We start from the raw sequence: 25,402 nt of genomic DNA, 5'->3' as shown, positions 1-25,402 counted from the left end.
TTTGGTCCAAAAATAGCAAAAACTACGACTTTATTCAGCATTGTCTTTTCTTCCGTGTCTGTTGTAAGACAGTTCAAAACAAAGCAGTTTGTGATATCCGGTTCGCGAACGAATCATTCGATGTAACCGGATCTTTTTGAAACAGTTCACCAAATCGAACTGAATCGTTTTAAACGGTTCGCGTCTCCAATAAGCATTAATCCACAAATGACTTAAGCTGTTAACTTGTTTAATGTGGCTGACACTCCCTCTGAGTTAAAACAAACCAATATCCCGGAGTAATTCATTTACTCCAACAGTACACTGACTGAACTGATGTGAAGAGAGAACTGAAGATGAACACCGAGCCGAGCCAGATAACGAACAACAGACTGACTCGTTCACGAGTCAAGAACACTGATCTATATAAATAACTTACATTATAGATCAGTGGTCAAGAACCGTTTCTGTCAGACGTGTCTGATTCGAGAACCGAGGAGCTGATGATACTGCACATGTGTGATTCAGCGTGAAAGCAAACCGACACACAGAGCTTCTGAACCGAACTGATTCTTTTGGTGATTGATTCTGAACTGATTCTGTGCTAATGTTATGAGCGCTGGTAAACCGAAGGCTTGCAGTCAACGGCAATGACGCCATTACGTCGAGCGCAAAAGAACCGGTGAACTGTTTTCTTCAACTGGTTTATTGAATCGAACAGTCAGAAAGAACTACTGGTGATTCGAAAACCGATGCAACCGGTTCTTGACTCGTGAACGAGTCATTATCTGGCTCGGCTCGGTGTTCATCTCTCTCTTCACAGCAGTTCAGTCAGCACGCGCAGTCTTCTTAATTGCTTGATTCGCTCAATGATGTGCCAGCTTCATCAAACCTGCCATCTACAGTTCTGTTTGTAATGGAATGATTCGTAACATTTTCATAATTGTAACGAGTAACGATGCAGCACATAAAAAAAATATCGGAGTAAAAGTATCAAACTCATCGAAAATATGTACTGAAGTAAAAGTGGAAGTTGGAGAAAAAAATAATACTCTAGTAAAGTACAGATACCGCCTTTTAGTACTTAAGTACAGTAGTGAAGTAGTTCTACTTCGTTACTATACATCTCTGTCCCAAACTGACTCAAATGAATCACGCTCTTAACTCCTGAACTTACTCAAATGATTCACAATCCGAAGTTCCCATCCAAATCAAATGACACCGCCAGCGCTACTATTGGCTTAGTTCTCTAATTTCATAACATTTACCGAAAAGTATGTTGTTAACAGATAAAATATCAATATTTCCATTCCGAACTGAGCAAATCACTCTCTCACTATTTGATTGCTCTAGTCTTTATCCACTCATCATCATCCTCCACCAATCAGAACACACGAGAACTCTTTGACCACAGCTGCTGTGCTTCAAAAGCTCTTGCAGCAGCTCAACACTGGTTTTCTCTGAGGTGGTCGGATCACATCAGATTGTGGTTAATCTTACAGATCATGACTTCTATCTACTCTTCCTCTCCCTGCAGTTTGGTAATATAAAGATTCCTCCTTTGAACTCCCACCTCTTCTGTGGGTTTTATTGTTCTGGGTCTGAATTTGGGCCCCTGGGGTCTCAAAAAAGAAACATTTTCAATCTCCAAGGTGAACGTTATGACATGTTTTGCATGTAAAAAAAAACAAAACTGTATTTTTCACACAATTAACTTATCTGTATATCCCGGCTGCATCTGAAAACTGAAAAATGCTGCCTTCGGAGGTCGCATTCCAAGGTAGGAAGGCATCAAGGCACATCCGAAATCAATGTCAGCTTCATTTCCTGTCTCCTGAAATGCCTTCATCTGACTAGTTTTTGAAGGCAGCATAGATGTATCCTTCGCTGCCTTAGACATACCACAATCCTGTGCGTTCCATTCTGTGACAGTTAAACCAAAAAATAAAGATGGCGTCTGAAAGTTGCGGTCGGTGGTCAGTTTGTGTGTAAATGTATGTTTCTGAACAATGTTTTCCACTTTTTATGTAATTTCTAGCGAGAAATTAATATTGCAGTAATTAAACATCCACTTAGTTATCACCAAAGCTCTTTATATTTGGCTGTAGATCATTAAACCATTACTCTGCCTCAGAAGCCTGTCCGAAATCCGTTTCATGAGGTGTCTTCGGGCAAAAACCCTGCCTGCAAAGTCATTGCCTGATTAGACAGCAAGGCAGCAAGTCACCTGCCTAAGCTTTTGGATGCAGCCCCTGTCATAAAAACGGGCTGATGTCTTACTTGTTCTATAAAGTCCCTCCTTCAGAAATACATAATGAGTTCTAATTGTGCTAGCGGTTCCTGTGTTGTGATTCGACACCAGCTGAGCGTACGCTGCCCTCCTGGAAACGCGATTGGGCTAGTTTTGAGAAGCAAGTGGGCAGGATTTGTTTTGAAAACCTGGCAATCCTGATCTGAATGTAATGCTGGAGATGTACTTATAATCACAGGAGCATTTTTACTGACAAGATGCGCATGGAAATCGCATTCGATTTTTTGCACAGCCCTACCATTTAAGCTAAACAGCGTTGCCCTTTGTGTAATAAGTTACAGAAACTGTTAAACGCACCAACTTAAATAATAAAATACACTTACCTTTTTGTGGTCCATAAACAACGCCGCCTTCAGACAAAGAGGGAACTGCTCCATCTTTCATGAATAATCTTTGTGTGAATCCGGCATTAAACTGATTGAGATTGAGAAAGCTGTCCTCAGCAAAATGTGCTGCACATAGTTTTACATGTGGGTTATAATTTTCGGGAACCGAGTTTAACATAAATTGTAACCATTGATCTCTACATGATCTCTAGTCTTCAATGTAAAAATGAAATATACAATCAAACCTACATTTATTCAGACACCTTCAACATTTCTCACATTATTACAGTTTTGCTATATATATGAAAAATTATATCTGGTGTCTGAATAATTTTTGGTTTGACTGTTAAAACTACAAAGTAATTCAGTCAAGAGCAGTGAGAGATTTTCATTTTCTTGGATTAACATTACAGCAGCCAGGAGCTAAATTAGGCGCGGTCACTTTAAGAGACGATGAACGCATCCCATTTTTTTCCTCAACAGTTTACTTTCACTTAAGAAATAACTGACAGTTTTTTCCAGCATAATTTCCAAGGTGGATATTTTGACATATTTTGTATGTATTTGTCGGCACAAGAGCAAAAATAAGCAAATTCGATGTTCAAGTGTTTTGAGACGCCTTTCTCTCCTTGAGCCCTGAACACCAGAACACCGCGAGAACTGAATTGGGCTCTTTCACATCTTTTTGTTTGTTCAAACTGCGATTTGTATTTGTTCGGTCAGGTGCAGGAGGGACTTCGAGGAGAACTTCGCAGAAGAGAGCTCGGTTCAGTGTCGCTGTCCGTGATATGCGACTCTCTCTCTCGTGCGCACCGAACACAGCACGCGAGTAACCAGCTCTGTTCAGCTTTTCGGCATCTTGTCTTTGGATGCTTTAATGTTTAAATCGACAAGCGTTAAGGCTTAAAAACACATGAAAAAGATAAGCTTTCGTGACGATGCGCAGCAGTGGCCCGTCAACTGTCCTGAGCCAGTCGGTTATATAAAATATCAAGTCGAAAGTCATCATAGCTTGCTTAGTATAGACCCAGCTCCCAAACTACCTTTGAGAATAGATTAACGGCGATATTCTTTTTATCGCCCGATAAGAGTCTCATGTTAACGCAGCACATTAACGCCGATAACGGCCCACCACTAATATATATATATATATTTAGGCCAGCCTAAAAAGATGCTCAGGACAGTTGACGGGCCACTGCTGCGCATCGTCACGAAAGCTTATTTTTTTCACGTGTTTTTAAGCCTTACCGCTTGTCGATTTAAACATTAAAGCATCCAAAAAATCTATTTATTTTTCCTTATGTTGCTGTTTTAAATTTAATTTAATTTAATTTGTCTTCTATTTTTTGGTCTGAACTATGACCAGTTGTTGCACAAGCTGCACATTTCTTTAGATTTTAACGGATATTAAATGTCAAAGAACCAAATATGATAATAATAATTTTCACTTAAAAAAAACACAAAAAAACAAATAGCCTATATATATATATATATATATATATATATATATATATATATATATATATATATATATATATATGTATATGTATGTATGTATATGTATGTATATATATATATATATATATATATGTATATGTATGTATATATATATATGTATGTATATGTATGTATATATATATATATATATATATATGTATGTATATGTATGTATATATATATATGTATATGCATATGTATTTTTATTTATTTTTAAATATTGTGCTCCATATTGAAACCTACAGGTTTGTTATTTTTGCGTTATTTATATAGGCTACTATTAAAGTTTTTATTAATGTTTTAAATCATCTTTTATTTGTATATATATTCAGTTATTATATTAGTATTTTTATATTTTGTCATTTTAATTAGTTCTTCTTTACATATTACTATTTAGGTTTCTTTTGATTGATTTCAGTTTTAGTTTTTATTTCCAGTCAGTAGCCTACTTAAACTTCTTTCAAGGCAATATTTCTAATTTTAATTTCATTCTCATTTCAAGTTCTTCATCTGATATTTATATTTAATTTTATTTTAGCATTTTCAATTAACAAAATGTTGATTTTTAGTAAGAATAGCCTTGATTTGGAATGACACAAGTTTATAACTATAACTTTAAAATCATGTTGGCAGACTAACTTCCAAAGAAAAACAGAATCACCTACTTTGATCTCAACTTCTGTGCTTTTAGTGTTCTTTGTTCCATGTGGACTGTACTGTGTGAATCTAATATAAGCTTCATGAACCACCTGAAAAACCTCATTACACACATGTGAATCAGCATACTGTGCTGTGGGTGGTCTCATAATAAAATTAAAGTCATAGCAAGGGCCTTTCACACTAAAGCTTGTGTGTTTCGAGCAAGAGTCCATTCGACAATGTTTAAATGGTTGTGAAATCTGTTTTCAAACTCATGCATGATACGAAAAATGGGAAGAATTAAAAACGTGTATGTTTTATGTAGCATATGCCTGCAGAGTGACCCGCTTTTGATAAATTTTCACTTTTTGGCAATTCTTTCATTATGAAAAAAGTCCCTATTGACCTGCATTCATTTTATAATGCATCAGTCATTCCTGTTTGCCTGAAAATAAGCTAGTGAAAATCATAGGTACTAAAAATTCAGGTTCAAAGTACCAACCAAATAAACCGAGTGTAAAAACAGCCTGATCAGCAGATCCAGAATAAATATGCAGCACATACATTAAGGTTGTTGGAAATTGAATATACTGTATATATACAGCATGCAAAGGGCAATATCTGAATAATTCTGATGAAGTCAGCATATTGTTGTTTGTGTAAAACACAATAACACTGCTTGTCAATGTCTGTGTTAAACTGTCACCAAACATATACAGTATGAGTACATAATCCAGAGGCACACTTATAAGGCTTTGAGAGTAAACAATGACGTCACAGACAAAAACATGGACATCATGAACTTCATTGGGTTGGCAAATTATTAATTGTCTAGTGACTTTATTCACAATAGTTTACTAGCATACTACTTTTACTAGTATTTTGTGGTTCTGTCAGGATAGTCACGGGAGGCAGAGGTAAGTGAATTCAACAGTGTTTATTTTCACACAAGATCAAGTGCACGGTGAGTAGTCCGTGATTTCAGGTGCGGATACGGTGCAGATCACTCAGTGAGGGGCTGAACACAGGGGAGTACGTCCATAGAAGAGAGGTCAATGCCACACAATCACGGTTCACTAATGCTTGTCCCTTTCTTTTTACAGGAGAGGAAACTTTCCAGCGAGCTCGACGGGAAAACAGGAGATTTAGGAGTTTGTTTGGATATCAGGTAACAGGAATGGCTCGGAAATCCTGGAGGCAGCAGAACAATGACACAAAAGTTATGTTTCATAAGTACGTAGGCCTATATGTTACGAGCAGTAGACTGTAGCATGAGGTTTGTTCCTGTTGGAGGCTTGACGTTGAACTGGGGCTGAGGTGAGTGTTTTATAGTGCCTTGATGAGCTCGCTGATGATGACCAGGTGAGGGTGATCATTGTGGGTTGGCTGGGACCGGGCTTGCCTGGGGTGCGTTTCCCAAAACCATAGTTGCTAACCTGTTAGCAACTTAGTTGGTTGTCTATGGGAAATTGCATTGCAACCAACAAAGTTTAAATGGTTTTGGGAAACGCACCCCTGGTCCCTGACAGGTATAGAGGAAGATACAGGCATGACAAATTTGGTAAAATTGGGAAATGTTATGAATGAAACTTATTTAATGACAGCAACTGCAATAACAAGAACCAAATGGAAAAAAAAAAGCTTTAAACAAGTAGAGTCACTTAATGTGCAGTAGCTACATGTACGTACATAAAAGATATTGATAATTCAAATGCAATATGTAATAATATATAACTAATATAATGTATTATCAAGTCTATTATCAGAATGACTGAACAGCTTTGAACAACACACCGTTTAACCTGATTTCACGTTGTAATTTTTTTTTCATTAGATTTTTTTTGAAATAAATAAATAGGCTACATAGTAGGTTTGAAATCAAGCTTGTGTTATTATGCAGGTTTTTGTGCAACAAAAATTATCTTATAGCATCACCTAGCATCCAACCAGCGCTATTACCGTTTTTCTGGTGCAAACTGAAAAAAAACAAAAAAATATTTTATTTCTGATATGATGTCATGTGACAGCTATGTAACATACTGCTGCTCATTGTTTATTGTGCTGTTTAAATTTTTACATTAAAAAAGAAAGTATATTCTACATAGTATCCAGTATGCTAGTATTCCATTCCAAACATAACCTTGCATCTAATCTGTTTCTAATTTACAAAGCAAAAACAATGTAACATGACAGAACGTAATTCTATATAAACATGACGTAATTAAGATATAAACACATTATGATATAATCACTGCCAACCACATGTACACATTCACACAGCAGCATATAAACAGCACACATATACACATAGAATTATTCACCTCTCCATGTATATTGCATCTGTGCACGTGTGTTTCAGCACTGCAGAAGCATTAATGCACAGGTGTATGCACCTTTATACCTATTCATATTATGAGTTCAAACTAGATCAATGCAATACACCTGAAGTTTCTCATCTCAGGAGGTCTGAGAGAAAAATAAAGGGAATAAGGGACAGATACACAGTCACTAAGAGTGACAGAAAGCCTTTGGGACCCCTGTTGCACTACTACAACACAGACTCATCAGCTTAGCATTATGGGAAAATGCGACACCAGAATGCAAAGCTCTCTCACCCAGCAGGGACTCCGTCTGACGATCCTTCATGAGGGAGAAATGCAACGCAGATGAAGTGTGAAGCTAACCACCACAAAACCTCTTTTAAATAAATGTGTTAATGTGAAACCCAATGAATACACTCGTTCAATCTCACTGTACACTCCAACACAAACAGCCAGATTATATTTGTATTGACTGATGGGGGATAATAGGTAACTGGCAAGACTGGACTGCTTTGCTGTTGGAAAAAGGATGAATTTGCAAGGTTTTGAAACAAAGGGAATGTTTTCTTGAGGCTACAACAGCATGCTAATTTTTCTCTGATGATCGTGGCAGCTTACAGGCTGTTATGAGAGAAAAGTGAGTCATATTGCACCTGCAAACAAACAGTAATTCAAAAAAATTATACTACTTTGCTAAATTGACAGATTTTTAAGAATAATACATAATAAATAATAATTTTAAAAAGTTTTAATTAATATTATATCAAATGAATCTGAGAGCCTCTTTATATCTCTCACACTCCGTTTCACTGCAATTACAACCAAGCTTTTCTACACAACTGACCAAGCAGGACTGCTGTTTTGGTGCCTCATGTAAATGCAGTTCTCATGATCACAAGGCAAGGGGCTATTCCTGTTTGAGTGGGAACCATAGACTGTAAACTGAAAACCACAGACTGTGGTCAACATGATGGGTGGCGTAGATCTTATTGAGATTTTTTTAAACTGATAAACCACAACAAAACAATTTCACAAACAAGCTTTATTGGCCTGGATGCTGGTGTTTAAGCACAATTTCCCCCAAAATAAATATATTATCTGGAATAATAGACATAGCCTACTCAACATAATTTTTTTTTTAATCTTTATTCAATAAAAGTTAGTAAAGGCTATAAAAATGACATTAGTTAAAAAACGTTTAAATTCAAATGGTAATTTATGATTTTATATTTTTGTAGTGAATATTTGGATGAATGTGGATTTCTGTTTACGCCAAAAGGGTGCTATCCTGTCATTTTCATTAGAAGGAAAACAATACATCCAAGTTAAATTATTTTGATGTATGTATTACTTCAATGAAAGTAATAATGATTTTACTTGATTATTTTGGGAGAATTTCACATCCACGGTCAGGATCCAAGTTCTTAAATTTTCTGTCCATAAAAAAAAGTTTTTTTATGAATTATGTATTAATATGAACATTTATGTGCACTGCTCTATATATTTTATTCTGATTCATTCAAAACGGATTAATAAAAACACTTGTAAAATGAGAAAACCATCCTTGGGGGTGGGGTGGTGGTGTGATGGGATAAATGATTTGAAGTGTAACTTGATGATTCAGTTTGAATAAGTCTCATTCGCTTGCATGGAAAAGGCGGGGTTTATGACTTCAGCTAGTCACCAGATGGCGAGAGAAATGTTTTGACTTCACTTTTCATTGCACTTGTTGGGAACATGCACTGCGTCATCTAGTAGCGCATGTTTACCTATAAATATAGTGTAAAGCGCAGTGAAATGCAAAAAACACAAAAAAGCTTCTGTGTGACCAGACCCTATTTCAACCAAATTTGATGTTTGGTTGCATTGTCAATATGAGATGGTGATGGTATTCAATCTTTCCACTGCATAACTGATTTCGGTTTGTTTAGCCTATTTAGAAGCACAGACCTCCTGCGATGTGAGCTCAACACATTGGGAAGAAGTGCTCCATGAGATGGCGCCGGTCCGACTATGTGACCCGGGCGGGGCTTCATCATCATCATCATCACCATCATCATCATCACACACTGCTACTAGTAACAGCCTGCTGGATTACTGCGCCTTTACGCCGTTTTGAAAAGAACCGAGATATCGCGCTATTATCAACTCGATTCATACTTTCTATCTATTTACCCAACGGTAAGAGTTTTCTGACAATCATTTTCCTGTGCAGTCCGTTCCTTTAGCTTTTACGCTGTCGTGCTGGATGTAAACACTGGAATCATTCCCTTGACTGTCCGATAGCTAGCTACAATATTGCGAATTTGTAGGCTCCGTTATTGTTTTTATCTGTTATTTCTTACGTCTTGACTTTACGTCTAGCAGAACAGTGCAGTCTGATGATGTTGCTTCAGTAGATTAAGATAACAGGCAACACTGACTTGGTTTTAATCTCATTATACAAATGTCATTTTAGGGCACCTCCTAATGCACGCGGCGCACTTACACGTCTCCATAGTTCAAAATTAATAATAATAATAAAATAAAAAAAATGCAATACCCTATTTTAAAACATCTTAAATGTAGCCTATGTAATATGAATTTAAATCAAAGCTATTTGTGAATAACAACGAGAGCGATTCTCGTATTTAACCATCTGTCACATTTAGTTAGGACCCTTTAATAGGTAAATGGACTTGGATGCTTTTTCTCCAGAAATTTCTCGGTAAACGTGTATTTAATACCAGAGCCCCACCGTTTCCCAGAAGCGGACACGCATCAGTCAATCGATACTAGCCTACTTATAAGTATTACAGGATTCATGCAGATTGTAAGATATTGTGCGTTTTTGTATACAGTTTAAATACATATTTTAAAATAATTCGATTCAAATTCGTTTTGAAAATTTGTTTTAATTTACCCACTTTATTTGAGTAATGTGACCATATATAAATAAGATATTTTCACTTTGGGCGTTTAAGCATGTTTTACACACACACACACACACACACACACACACACACACACACACACACACACACACACACACACACACACACACATCCTTGTGGTGACTCCTCACATAGGCCTAATGGTTTTAACACTGTACAACTGTACCAATCCTGAACCCTACACCTAAACCTAAACCGCACAGAAAACGTTTTGCATTTTTACAATCTCAAAAAAAAAAAAATAAAAAAAAAAAAACATTCTGTATGATTTATAAGCTACTGTACATATGAGTTGGGTGTGTATTCAATTTTAAGTCTCCATCAGTACAGAAAAACATGTACACACACACACACACACACACACACACACATATATATATATATATATATATATATATATATATTATAAACTTATGCAAATGCATTAGGCAAAGTGGTATGTTGAATGTTGCAATCAGAATTTTTTTTTTATTACTAAGCAGAATAATAGTTGTTGTTATGTGAGATTACAGGGGTCATAAGATGTGGCTAAAAAGAACATTATTTGGTGTAATGCATCGTGTTTGAGGTAAATACAAAAACAACAACACATTTTCCACATACTGTACACATTATTGTTTCTCTTCTATGCCTCACCAAAGCTCATCATTCTGAAAAGCGAGGTGTGCTCTGATTGTCCAGCTATCCAGTGCATTGGGATTTGTTGAATACCTCAAGCGTGTGACGGAAATGTTATGCCCCTTAACATACTGTGATGCCTGTCAGAACACTGGCGCAACAAGACAAAAACAATAAAACCCATTACAAACGAGGCATTTGTTGCATCCAGTGGGGATATAATTACAGATTATAATGACTTATACTGTCTTTTTACACATTACGTTGCATCGCGCCATGTAAACATAAAACTATGTCTGCATTTGTGATCAGAGAAACGACAAACAACAATCGCTACTCTACACTGCTCAAAACTCACGTTTGAATCATCAATGGCAAATCCTTTAAATATGAAAACTTACTTACAGTCTGTGAGTCAGAACAGCCAGTCTTCTCTCCCAGCATCAGGAAACAGTCCTCCACAAAATGCATTGCACACACCTGAATACTTGGGTTGGACTGTTCTGGAACAGTGTTGTAAATACAGCTTAACCACTGATTTCTAGTTGTGTCCTCTTCTGGAAGACCAAACAAAGTAGCTTTTCTTTTACAATGAAACACACAGCGTCTCCACAACATAGCAGAAGCAACAATACTACAGTGAGAATAAAAGTTACGTCTTCTTTCTTTGCATGAACATTTGGGCTGCTTTATGCAGATCTTCCCACATAGTAATGTAGATTTGTGGGGGCGTGTTTAAACGAGGCGTTTTAGGGGGGCACGGATGAGTCTTAACTATTATAAAGAATATCTCTTTCGGTTTGCAACTTTACAGATCTTCTTTATGCACCAAGAGCTTGTAACACTCCAAAGAGGAAGGAAAACTTGAAATCACATCATACGACCCCTTTAAGAAATTCAGCCATACTGATTGCTTTTTTCTCTCCGCATGTAGTTCGTAAGTGCTTTTAATAGTGTTCTGCTTCTTCCATTTCTCTGGTTTCTCCACAGAGTGAAAATGTTTTACACTTGCGGCCCCAATGAAGCAATGGTGGTGTCGGGTAAGACTAAACATCACAGAAATAAATCAGAGAGATATTTCTGATAATTTAGAATCCTGAAAACATGTTCACGTGTGTGATGTGACTCCTGTCTCAGGTTTTTGTCGCTCTCCACCCGTCATGATCTCTGGAGGGAGTGTGTTTGTTTTTCCATGCGTTCAGCAGATACAAAGGTATCATTCACTCTCTGTGTTTGTGTATATATGTATGCATGGTTTGTATTAACAAATCTCAGCCTTTTCTCTCTCTTCCACCACAGGATCTCCCTGAACACACTGACGCTGAATGTAAAGAGTGATAAAGTCTACACACGTCATGGAGTGCCCGTCTCTGTCACTGGAATCGCACAGGTTAACTATCTCACAGACTCTAATATGCAGTAAACAAGATTTCAAAGGCTTTCAGAAATCATTTTTGTAGTTCAATAAAACAAATTTTTGTCCCAGATTATTGTGTTACTCTGTCTTTCTGAAATACTTTGTCTTTAATAACTTTTATGTAAAAACAAAATCATTGTTATGTGATTAAACTGAACCTTCTCTCTCCAACAGATGAAGATTCAAGGCCAGAATAAGCAGATGTTGGCGGCAGCATGTCAGATGTTTCTGGGAAAGTCAGAGAGTGATATTGCCCACATTGCCTTGGAAACACTGGAGGGTCACCAGAGGGCCATCATTGCTCACCTGACTGTGGAGGTAAATAGACATAAAGGCACCGATAATCACGGTTTCCGCGGGTCTTAAAAAATACTTAAAAAGTCTTACATTTAGTTGTCAGATTTAAGGCCTCAAAAAGTCTTTAATTTGTACAGGGACATCTTAATTATGATTTCAAGAGGTCTTACATTTGGGGACAGAAAGACCAGAATTGCGATATGGCTGAATGTGACTATTAAACTTCAGAAGGCTAACGTTATGATTTCATTAAATAAACATGAGCGCTGCACGTTTGAAGTCCAGTGCTGTGCAATTGTTGTTTTAACTATGTGCGATTTGATATTATCCAGTATATCGTGAAAAGCAAACAAAATGCAGACAGAGTGCACGCATAGGTTAAGTGATGAAGTCTAGCAGGTTAGACTAGTGCTGTCAACCAATGACAAATTCCAGTAGACTCCGGCATATGCAAATGTGACGCTGAAGCCAGCGAGTGAAATATCCATTCAGCTGTGAACTCATCATAGGCAAGTCTCAATGAAAATGAACTGCCTTCAGGGCCGGATTGAGACCAAATAAGGCCTGATGACGCAGCGCAAAAAGGGCCTTTTTTTCTCGGCGTTGGTGCATGTGCATTAGTGATGGGAAGTTCGGATCATTTTACCGACTCAGACTTTTGAGTCTCGTTCAGCAAAATGAACGAATCTTTTTTCGAGTCATTTCGTTCATTTTAGCAAAATGTAATGAAAATGTTATGTGTTACTTCCCCAACACATCTAGTACTTACGCAAACGTTGATCCCACTAAAAACAATACAAAACTAAAATGCTATAAGATACAGAAAAAAAAATTCCTTCTTTACCTGGGTCTTCAGTCTGTGATTAGCTCACCTCACCTCTTATCTGACAAGAGTCCTCGGGTTTAAGTCATTCCTTAATCATGTGACAGCCCCATACGCAAAACCAACACAGTCTTGAGCTGGAAAGAGAATTGATTAGTTCATCTCATGAGTCTTTCGGGTCTCGGGTCGAGTTTGACTCGTTCCTTAATCACGTGACAGCCCCATACGCTATTTCTGACATTTTCTGTCACTGTGTTTTTGTTACTGTTTGTTGAGGATCTGTGGTTTGTTATTATTTTATAAATAAATAAAACCCTGTTATAAATAAAATATTGATTAATTTGTCTTTTTGACTGTCTATCGGTAAATAAACACTAGGCTATATAATAATATAATAATCCAAGCTTACAATAAAAAGTAGACTAGTTTGTTCATTTTTACTCCAATTTTGAGTTTGCTGGTATAATAATTGCTTTTCCTAGGCAGACTTGACATATTGGTGTAATATATGTATAAGAAGATTGCTCAAAAAAGGACATAATGACATATACATTAAAAGCAAATAAAATTTTGAATTTGAATTATTAATGTTAGTTTAAAACATTAAGGTTATGATAACTTCAGCTTTAACAGTTTTAACCCAGCTCAGAGTGAGGAGGATACTTCAGATCCTGGTGCGACTGCCAGTGCAGGGGCCATGTTTTGGGAAGACTTTGACGAGAGGGTAGCAAGCTTGAGGCCTTCTGCTACCTCTTCTAAGACCTCAGATGCTATAAAGGTGCAGGCCTACCTTGCAGAGCCACTCTTACCCCGCACATCAGACCCTCTGGCCTGGTGGAGGAGATGTTCACCAGTATACAAAAGCCTTTCTGAAGTCACAAAGACAAGACTTTGCATTGTGGCCACATCTGTGCCATCTGAAAGAATTTTTTCTAAAACTGGGCAGATTATCTCAGATAGAAGAAACAGAATCAGCCCATCCAAGGTCAGGGAGCTTGTTTTTTTTAATGCAAACATGCCTTAAAGCAAGTCCTAAAAATATAGCCACAGTGTGTTATGTATTTTAAAGCTTATTTATTTTTCTTTATTTAGAAAAAGACTAGCTTGTTGTGCAATATTTTTGTTTGTTGTTGTTGTGATTTTAAAGGTAATTTGTTATTGTTATAAGGCTCCGTAGCTTTAGTATCTCTTCATTTTCATTTATTTTTATTTAAATGGTTTAAAATTATTTGGGGAATAGTTATACTCTTTGATATAAAGTTTTTATTTTGGCACAAAAGTGTTATTTATTTTAAAATGTATTCATTTTAAATTATTATATAAAAAAAGCAAAGCTTGTTGTGCAATATTTAGTTTTTCTTTTTTTTTCTTTTTTTATATTGTACTTTTAAAGTTCATTTGTTAAGGTTATTAGACCCTGTGGCTTTATTATCTTTTAATTTTATCTTTATTATACTTTTTTATTATTTTGATTTATTTTGGAATAGTTGTACTCTTTGTTACAAAGCTTTTCTGGCACAAAAATAAACAATAAACAACAATTCAAAAGTATGTACACAGTGTTTTTTTAATGTTTATAAAGTGTCGTTACAAAAGTATGGTTTATACAATCTGATTTAATAATTACTCTAGCCAATGTTGTCACATCACGGGACAAAAGAACGAACAACCCGAAGAACCGAAAGATGAACTAATCAATTCTCTCTCCGGCTCAATACTGCATTCTTTTACTGTCTATGGTTTTAGCGTATGGGGCTGTCACGTGATTAAGGAATGACTCGACCCGACCCGAAGACTCATGAGATGAACTAATCAATTCTCTTTCCGGCTCATATTGCATTGGTTTTAGCGTATGTGGCTGTCACGTGATTAAGGAACGAGTCAAAAACCCGATAGACCCGAACTATGAACTAATCAATTCTCTTTCCGGCTCAAGACTGCATTGACTGACAGGTGAATCACTACTACTAGAACAGAACCTATAGAATAATGCGCATGCGCGACTGAACGAATCACTCCCCGAGACGACTCGTTCTTCCCGAGTCACATTAAAGATTCGTTCAAAATGAACGAATCGTTCAAGACCGACACATCACTAATGTGCATTCGACACTCAAGCGCCATCATGCTTAGCCTTTCCTGCCCAACTGAGGACTGCATCTCTCCTTTGATTATTCCAAACTTTGAGAAGTTCCGCTCACCGGGGGCAATGGACATCATCATGCATAGATAGATGCGCTAACCCATTTGGACATTTGGAAATATCTGAGAAAGATTCAGCGATGTCAAAAGCTCGTTCAAGCTCTGCTGATTCGTTCACAGTCACCGGTTTCAGAGTGCGCATGAATGCAGCAAACTGTATCAGCTAATTTTGACCGATTAATAATCAGTTAAACGGTTTAAAAAGTCATTTATTTATTTTCAGTAAATTATCAAAATATTTAAAAAGGTTTGCTGCATGGTTAAAATACGCTATGCGTATATATATATATATATATAGAGAGAGAGAGAGAAAACTTGTATAGCCTATACGTTAGAGAAAAAAAATATATTTTATTCAGAAATAGACATAATGCAGGCACAAAATGTTTACAAACATTAGGCTATAATAAACACTAGGCTATTTTGTATAATCATTTGTCATTCAAATACATGGCGAATACGGAAACTTTGATTTTGTGGTGAATGAGAGACCCGCTGGTTTCAGTTTCGTTTTAGCCTAAATTAATTAGTTTTAGTTTGACATTAATATTGCTATAGCTTCTTATATTTTTAAATCTTGTTCTTTTCTAAATACTGTTAATTTAAATGATTTGTTGTGGAGTGAGGGGAACTATAGCCCAGCGGAGCTTTTCAAATTTCCTGGAAGCTGAACAGTTTTCATTTGCTATATTAACCTCAAAAAAATGAAATTTGGAGTCCGACTTTCGGACGCATATACAGCGTTACTTATTATACATTTACTATTATTCTATATTCTTTATATTAAATAACATTTTAGCATCGATACATGTAAATATTTTGATTCGTGCCGAATGAGAGAGGTAGGCATCAGCTTCACCTTAGATTAATTTGTTTTTGGATTGACGTTTTTATAGCCTAAACTAATAACTGTTTTTATAATGTTTTTAAACATTTTGCTTTAGACTACAGGCATTTTAGCCTTTGTTATTTCGGAAGTAATAGGGCTAATAATGCGACGTGAGCCGCGAATTTTTTAAAACGCATTCTTGTAATTAATTATCTTGAAAATACTTTGCCTTTAAAGTGTAGATAGATTTTTTTTTTTTTTTTCAAAGTAGCTTACATTTGGCCAAAATCTAGAGATAATGATGCTGTAGCCTATAGGCTGTGACTAAGCATTATATCTCAATTTTTTCCTTTTCATTTTGAGTAAAGAAAACGCTATACTTTATTATTATTATTATTAGGCAAATAATATTGTTTTTTAAAAATAACGTTATTAACCGGTATTTCTTCCACCCGAACCGGTTTCGGAACGGTAATAATATCAATAACGTTAAAATATCGATTCTGCTCGGAGTGAACCGATTGCATTTTTTTTTTTTCAAGCCCTGTTTAGAAATATCACATACTTCAAGATATGGGACAGAAAATGTATGCATTTCATAGAGTTAATATCACACGACGAATGCCAGAGGTGGAAAGAGTACAAAAATATTCTACTCAAGTAAAAGTACCATTACATTAATGAAATTTTACTTAAGTACAAGTAAAAGTACCAATCTAAAAATCAACTCAAAAAGTAAAAAGTAGCTCATTTAAAATTTACTCAGAGTAAAAATTACTTAGTTACATTTTAACAGTGGGAGGGAGTCAAAAATGGGACAGGCCAAGGGTGTCAAACTCAGTTCCTGGAGGGCCACAGTCCTGCACAGTTTAGATTTAACCCTAATTAAACACACCTGATCCAGCTAATCTAATCATTTAGGTTTATTTGAAAACTACATGATATGTGTGCTGGAGCAGGGTTAGAACTAAACTATGGCTATGGCCCTCCAGGAACTGAGTCTGACAGCCCTGGGATAGGTCTATTAATCTCAAACTAGTTGTTTTTAATTAAAGGAATCAGTTATTTAGAATAATAAAACATTTGGGCTGTTACCAGGCAAATCAGTATCAACAAACTCATCTTTTAATGCAGAGGAAATGCAGAAGATTCATTGGAAGTGGCATTTAGATGTATTACACTGTTTAGTGCAGGACAAGAATGCATTTAACCTGCAGTTACAAATGCATGAATAATGTTTTAATATACAAGACATAAAATGTTGAATACTCATTTGAAATGATAAGAAATTAATTATTTAAAAAAAATCAAAAGATACTTTAAATGTGAAATCAAAAAGGCCAGTATGTGTCAGCAAGTCACTGTTAATAAGTGAGTCATTGCGATTGAACCGAATCATTTAAACGGTTGATTCATTCAGGAACGAAACACTGTCAAGTTGCTCAGAGACGCAAAACTGTGCTTTGGTGGCTGTGTTTGGAATTATTTTCTGTTGTAGAAATAGAGCTAAAAAAAGGCAATATGGTGTCTAAAACGCAAGTCTCTTAATTAACTTGTTTACTGAACTGTTATATATATGTATGTATATATTCATGATGATTTTTGGTGGAAAAGACGGCATTCTTTGTGTGATTTTGATTTAATATATGAAATTATATAAATATGTGAATTTTCTGCCCCTATATCTTACATTTTGTGATCATTCTAAATGCATTTTAGGAGACTGAATCACACAGTGAAAGAACACTCTAAATGCGCGCGCACATCATTAAAACAAAAAACATGATATTATCGCAGATGATATATATAGCACACTCGTCACTACTGTCTTTTTGGCTAATTTATGCAAAACCTCTTGCTAAAATGTCAAAGCTTCATTTTAACCACCAATGCAACGATGCAATTATTTAGCTTACCTCTACATTCTTGCGAAGGGTTGATGTCTTGTCGAGATTTTATAAGCTGCTAGTTTGGTCTTCCTAGGCAAGTACAGCTTACACTGCATAATAGAGCATACATATGGCCAGGGGTTCACTTCATTTCCTTCGAGTTCAACTTCAGAATATGACGGGGTTTCGTTTTCAGCGGTGTCTGCACCACTAACGCCTGTTTTGATCGTCTGCATCTTACTTGTGATTTTAGCGCCAGTTTGCCCTCCTGCCCATTATTTACTGACGTAGTTTCCAGGGAGCGATTTATTTTATTTATTTTTTTTTTTTTACTCAGTAATCAATGTGTTTTAAAATGTAGCGAAGTACAATACTTTAAACAAAATATACTTAAGTAAAAGTAAAATTACAGATTTTAAAAATTACTTTAAAAAGTATTAGTACACAAAAAAGCTACTCAATTACAGTAACGCGAGTAAATGTAATTCGTTACTTTCCACCTCTGACGAATGCCGTTTTTTTTCTCCAAAAGTCAGCATGATTACAAATGTGATACTGATTTTATACAACAGTTCAGTTAATATTAAGAGACGTTTTAGACACCTTATTTCCTGTTTTTGCTCTATTTCTACAACAAAAATCATTCTAAACAAAGCCACAGTCGCTGTTTTGCTTCTCTGAACAACACAACGGTGTTTCGGTTCTAAAAGAATCTCCCGTGTTAAAGATTCCGTTCAAACGCAATGGCTCACTTAACAGTGACTTGCTGCCACCTACTGGCAGTTTTAAGATAACAGCACTATAACACACTCTATAGCAAAATATTATATAATTACCATTATCGATAAAATCCCAGAAAATGATTGAGATATCGTTTTTTTGTTGATATCCCATACCCCTAATTTAAATAATTTAATTGATATAATATTTAATTGATAATAATTGTTAAAATTAATATAATAATCAATACTTTTGACTTTAAAGGCTGAAATGCAAAGTTTAGCATTATATAAAACATTTGTTTTTGTGAAAACGTGTATCTGAAGATTCTGAACTGTAAATTGCTTTTTACAGTAATTTTACAGTTTAATATTGTACTATATAGATATTGCCCAACCCCGCTCATATGGTATTAATGTTATTTCTGCAGGTCTTAAAAAGGTCTTAAATTTGAGCTTAAAAATCCTGCAGAGACCCTGGATAATGCTCACCTTTTAAATGTACTACAGTCTGCAACGTCACAAACAGCAGTGAAACTAGACATTGTATTTAAAATCTGCCCTTTCGGTCCTCTTGACCTCATTGAGCATGGGGACTTTGATATTTCTTAACAAATAAGGAACTAAGCAAGTGGGTTTTGTGTTTGTTCTTTAGGAGATCTACAAAGACCGCAAGAAGTTCTCCGAGCAGGTGTTCAAGGTGGCTTCATCTGACCTTTTCAACATGGGCATCAGCGTGGTCAGCTACACACTTAAAGACGTACATGATGACCAGGTCTGTTAGACCCATTTGTGGTGTTGTGTTTATCAAATTATTAAACAAGGAAAATTAGTGTGAGAGCACAATCCCATAAAAGCGCAGATGGAAGTGGAAGGTTCTGCTGATGATTTCCTGACAATACAGTCTTCATAATGACCTCTGCAGTCTACTAAGAGCAGCGCAAATAAGCATAGGGTTGGAGCTGATGATAATCATGTGCATCTAATCTACTAACAACACAGATGCAAACTGGGTTAAGTTCTGGGTGTTAATAATAGTACAAATACTGGTAAACAGGGTACCGCAGATCTTAGTAAATCACATAGCATGATTCATTTAAATACTTTCCTCCTATTAGCAAAACATAATGTGTCCTTTTTATCGCTAATGTTTCAATGCGTCTCTTAAGTAAATCCTGACAGTTTTGTAAAAGAAAGAATAGTGTTGGCTCGAGCTGTTAGTAAATCTGTCCCTTAATATTTAAGTTGCTTTAAATGTATAAGAAAGGATCTGTGAGAGCGGTGAATCGAGTCTTTTTCTTTCAGGATTACCTGCACTCTTTGGGAAAGGCCCGTACGGCACAAGTGCAGAAGGACGCACGGATTGGAGAAGCTATGAACAAAAGAGATGCAGTGATCAGGGTGACTAACCTGAACTCATCCTTTATTTGAAATCTCACTGGGCATTTTTGTTAATGTCTCTCTCTCATTTCTCTCTTTTTTCTCTCTGTAGGAGGCCAATGCTATACAGGAGAAGATATCTGCTCAGTACATGAATGAGATCGAGATGGCTAAGGCTCAGAGAGACTACGAGCTGAAGAAGGCTGTCTATGATATTGAGGTCTGCACCAAAAATGCAGAGTCTGAAATGGCCTATCAGCTCCAGGTAAAACTACAACCAAACCTTTTTGTGACACTGTGAAAGACTTCATTTAATTTATAATAAAGCAAAAGTTCACTCAAAAATTAAAATTCTGTCATCATTTAGTCCGCTGCTATGTTGTCCCAAACCTGTATGACTTTCTTTATTCTGTGGAACAGTTTTGGTTCCCATTGATTACCACTGTATGAACAAAAAGTACCATGAAATCACCATGGTGGTCAACAATCTAAAATGTGACCCTGGATCACAAAACTTGAGATTGAGAAATTGCAATTAATGAATAAAATAGCAAGCTGAATAAATAAGCTTTCCATTGATGTATGGTTTATAAGGACCGGACAATATGTGGCCGAGATACAACTATTTGAAAATCTGGAATCTGAAAGTGCAAAAACAAATATCTAAATACGAAGAAAATCACCTTTAAAATTGTCCAAATTAAATTCTGCCGATGCATATTTCTAGTCAAAAATTACATTTGGATATATCTACGGTAGGAAATTTACGAAATATCTTTATGGAACATGATCTTTACTTAATATCCTAATGATTTTGGCATAAAAGAAAAATCGAACATTTTGACCAATACAGTGTTTATTTTGGCTATTGCTAAAAATATACCCCAGAGACTTAAGACGGAATAAAAATAAAAATGTGTTCAGCGGAATAAAAAAAAAAACATACTTGGATGAACTGTCCCTTTATAAGTTATGCCTATTTTAGAAATGTTATAGCTATTTTGTGGGTAAAAAATAATTTAAATGGACTTCCATTTATTCAGTAAATCTTCATCCTCCTGTGTAACTGTTGCATTAGGTGGCGAAGACAAAGCAGCAGATCGAGGAGGAGAAGATGCAGGTGATGGTGGTGGAGCGCTCGCAGCAAATCATGCTGCAAGAACAGGAGATCACACGCAGGGAGAAAGAGCTGGAGGCCAAAGTCAAGAAACCAGCCGATGCAGAACGATACCGGCTGGAGAAACTGGCAGAAGCCGAACGGTGAGATCCCTGTGGGATTTAAAATCCCATATAGATGAAGGTTATACTCCACAAATATTCACCAATTGCATTTTTCTTAAAAAGTGAGGTTGTGTAATTTCCGCCCTAATGTCACCATACAGAATTTGCAAAAATGTCTCGGCTTGGATTAAGATTTTTAAAACAATAGTTGTTCATATGTGTAAACAAATACGTTTTGTGTTCTCCAACAGCCTTCAGCTAATCATGGAGGCAGAAGCTGAAGCTGAATCTATCAAAGTAAGTGATCAGCCATCTTCTAGGCTATATTCAAAACTAAATAGTTTGTGTTATACATTCTGTGTCTCTGCAGATGAGAGGAGAGGCTGAAGCATACGCTGTGGAGGCGAGAGGTCGTGCCGAAGCCGAGCAGATGGCGAAGAAGGCAGAGGCCTTCCAGACCTACAAGGAAGGAGCGATGGTGGACATGCTGCTGGAGAAACTGCCGCTGGTGAGAGTTAATTGTATTTATGTATTTTTTTTGTAATGTGTATGCCAAGAGTTCCTCAAATCTTGCCCTGGAGGGCCAAAGCACTGAAGAGTTTATTTCCAACCCCGATCAAACTCACCTACCTGTGATAATCTAATGATCCTGAAGACATTGATTAGCATGCTCAAGTGTGTTTGCATATAGTTCGAGCTAAACTCTACAGGAAAGTGGATCTCGTTTGAGGATCCCTGGTGTAGGAAATATAGAAAAATATTGCACTTTAGTGCAAAAATAGTAATCATCTTGCAAGAGATGATCCTGCGTAGAGAAAAGCAGTTTGAGTTGACGTCGTATATTGATGGTAAATTGTGATCTTTCTATCCATTAGATGGCAGAGGAGATCAGTAAGCCCCTGTCAGCTACCAATAAGGTCACTATGGTTTCCAGTGGAGGTTCAGAGATTGGTGCAGCCAAGCTAACGGGTGAAGTGCTTGACATCATGACTAAACTGCCCGAAACCATTGAGAAACTAACTGGGGTCAGCATTTCCCAGGTAAAAACAGTATTTCAAACAGTACTATTGTAGTATTTCAAGTGAATACAGAAAATGTCGTCATTCACATGATTATGAATATATTTTGTTTGTCATGTAGTGTTTGCGTATTCTCACATGCATAATTGATATAGCTGACAGAATGTCCCTTCGTCTTTAGGTGGCCCGAACTGGTTGAAGAAATTCTCCTTCATTCTCTCTCCTCCATCTGTGACAATTCATTTCTTTTCCTTCTATCTTCCACAGGGCATCTCTTTTGTTTTCCCTTTCCCATCTTTCTCTCTCGACGTACACTTCCTGTCTGTCTTGCCTTGCTGCCAAAACCCACAGTGGTAACACTTTAGAATAGGTAACACCTATTAGTTGCTTATTTGCATGCATATAACTAGAATTTTAGCCATGTATTAGTGCTAATTAAGAACATATTAATGCCTTATTCTACTTGACCTTATTCTACATCCCTAATCTTACCCAGTACCTAAACCTAACAACTACATTACTAACTATTAATAAGCAGCAAATTAAGAATTTATTGAGAAAAATGTACCGTAGTTAGTTAACACGTGTTACCTATTCTAAAGTGTTACCCCCAAAGTGCATTTTAATCTAAAACTCCAGGGAAGAATGCTGTACTTTATATTTTTAATGCAATCATAAGAAGACACTGAAGTCCAAGGATCTCTTGAATGCTGTTACACACCGACACTTTAGACATTTTGAAATATTACACCTTTAGTTTTTCTTGTAGAGTACTTTTTAATTTTAATTTTCTATTAGTAACCTTTTGGAAGCCAAAGTAACATGAAGGGAAACACATGTATAAAGACTGATGCAGACATGTTGAATAGGATATACATTCACTTTACCTCAATAGTGTATTTTTACTATATTAGTTAGACATAACTGTGTAGGAATTATAGTAATTATCTGCTTCAAATGGTACTGTGCTCTGAAATCTGAAGATACTGCCAATAATGTCAGATCATCTTTATCTGTGTTTAAATGTTTACTCAAGTGAACAGTCAGATGTCTTTATGTGTTATGCAGAATTATAGGCCAGTAATTATTCTGTTAGTTATTTATTTATGTTACAAATATCATTTGAAGCCTTTTTTTGTTTTGTTTTTTTTGTATAGTTTGAAGTGTGCGTGTATGTGTGTATATATATATATATATCTGTACTGTTTTGTTGTTTAAAATGATCATAACCATGTCTAGGACTTGACATTACAGGGAAACGTATGTGTTACATCTTTAGACCGTTCTATTCATTAAATGAAACTGAATGCTACATTTCAAAAAGTTGTGTCATAAAAACGGGGGATTTTAAGGAGTTCTAAAATATGTTTTGTTCGTAATTATACAGTATTTAATATTGGTTATACTGCATTGTTCTTCGATTGCATTACAAACATTTTCTTTTCAAATGTTTAAATGTCAGTACAATATGTTGGCTTTTTTCATTATATAGTCTACATAAGCATGTATAATTGATAAGCACTAATGACATAATTTCTCACTCACATTTTAACATTACTAGCATGACTAATGATATGTTGACAGAACAATGTTATGGGACTTTATAGATGTTGTGTGCAATGCAAACTGAACTAAGTACATATTTAAGTCACTGTTTTTTTTTTTTATCTTCATATTTAATGGTTTATGACATACATATGACATGTGAAGTGGGATGCATCTATATAGGCTAAATATGAAGGCCTGTTTTTATTATTGTTATTACTATTGGTGGGCAGATGTTAGTTAAGCCTATTCAGTGATGTTTGGATTGATTTAGGATGTCAGGGCATTAGGTAGACCTGCTGTTATGCTGTGTAGGCCAGGGCTGCTATGCTAGTGTGCTGAAAGAAATGCTGTGTTTGTCCATAGTTACTTTTTCTACTCTATACAAAGTATCTACAATTATGTAAACCAATCACATTTTAACTGTTACAGTTTTATCTGTTTCAGCATGCATGCAAAGACTACCAAACCAAACCACTGTATGTCTATCTGTACTTATGATGCCTTAAGTAACCTCCCAACTAAAATAAATATTTAACTAAACTGTTATGTGTTCAGTCTATATTAGTTAAAATAATATCAACACACCTTCCCTGCAGGAGAATGCCAACTCCTTTGAAACGTAAACATGGTAAAGTGCTTTGACATACCAGCTTCTTCACAACCTGACGCTGTGAGGACAAGGACATCAAATTTACAGATTCACATCATGTGTAACACTTGTCATCAGTGTTGGGAAGGTTACAGATTACAAGTTACCCTATTTAAAATGTAATACGTAGTGTAACTATTTCAATTACATTATTAAAATAATGTAACTGATTACATTTGATTACGATTCTAAATTTCGAACAAATGTTAGGGTGTGCATTATTTTCGAATAATTCAAAGGCTCGGAGTCAATTATTCATCTTATACTACAGTTACCAAAAGGTATTCATCCGGTTTTTGTAATAAAAGGGTTAGTTCACCCAAAAAATTAATTTAGCCTGTGTTTTACTCACCCTCAAAGCATCTTAGGTATATGTGACTTTCTTCTTTCAGAATAATCCAGTCGAAGCTATATTAAAAATTGTCCTTGCTCTTCCTAGTCTTTCAGCACTGGGGGTAAGCAGGTATTTGTTGTCAACAGTTCAGAAGATGTGAAATAAAGTGCGTGCATCCACATTAAAATGTCCCAAGGGTGAATAAAGGCCTACTGTAGCGAAACCATGCGTTTTTAAGATAAATATTCAAATGTAATAAACATTTGTAATATCCTTTTTTTTTTACTTCAGCTGACTGTGGTAGCATTACGCAAAGATGCATCTTGCACGTGCCTCTGAGAAATGCAGGAGCAAAAGAAACAGTTTCATTACTTTAGCAAAGGAAAACCAGTCTCCTCTTGGATTATATCTATTCACCTCCGACATTTCTCTTTATAAATCCTTGTTTTGT

At 36.0% G+C, this 25,402-nt stretch overlaps 1 protein-coding gene across 1 annotated transcript; it reads left to right on the top strand.

Annotated features, from left to right (window-relative positions):
- The first annotated feature begins 9,111 nt into the window (after window positions 1–9,111).
- LOC132103941 (flotillin-1) lies at window positions 9,112–23,197 on the top strand. The gene is made up of 13 exons (XM_059509036.1): window positions 9,112–9,254; window positions 11,615–11,664; window positions 11,762–11,837; window positions 11,924–12,014; window positions 12,216–12,359; window positions 19,456–19,575; window positions 20,106–20,201; window positions 20,293–20,445; window positions 21,259–21,440; window positions 21,653–21,698; window positions 21,772–21,909; window positions 22,277–22,441; window positions 22,602–23,197. The coding sequence occupies exons 2-13, from the start codon at window positions 11,622–11,624 to the stop codon at window positions 22,617–22,619; spliced, it is 1,272 nt and encodes a 423-aa protein (XP_059365019.1). The 5' UTR covers window positions 9,112–9,254; window positions 11,615–11,621; the 3' UTR covers window positions 22,620–23,197.
- The last annotated feature ends 2,205 nt before the right edge of the window (window positions 23,198–25,402 follow it).

Source organism: Carassius carassius, chromosome 25 (assembly GCF_963082965.1).
Source record: "Carassius carassius chromosome 25, fCarCar2.1, whole genome shotgun sequence".
Lineage (NCBI taxonomy): Eukaryota > Metazoa > Chordata > Actinopteri > Cypriniformes > Cyprinidae > Carassius > Carassius carassius.
The sequence above is the reverse complement of the archived record's forward strand: the minus strand, read 5'-3'. Positions and strand labels throughout refer to the sequence as shown.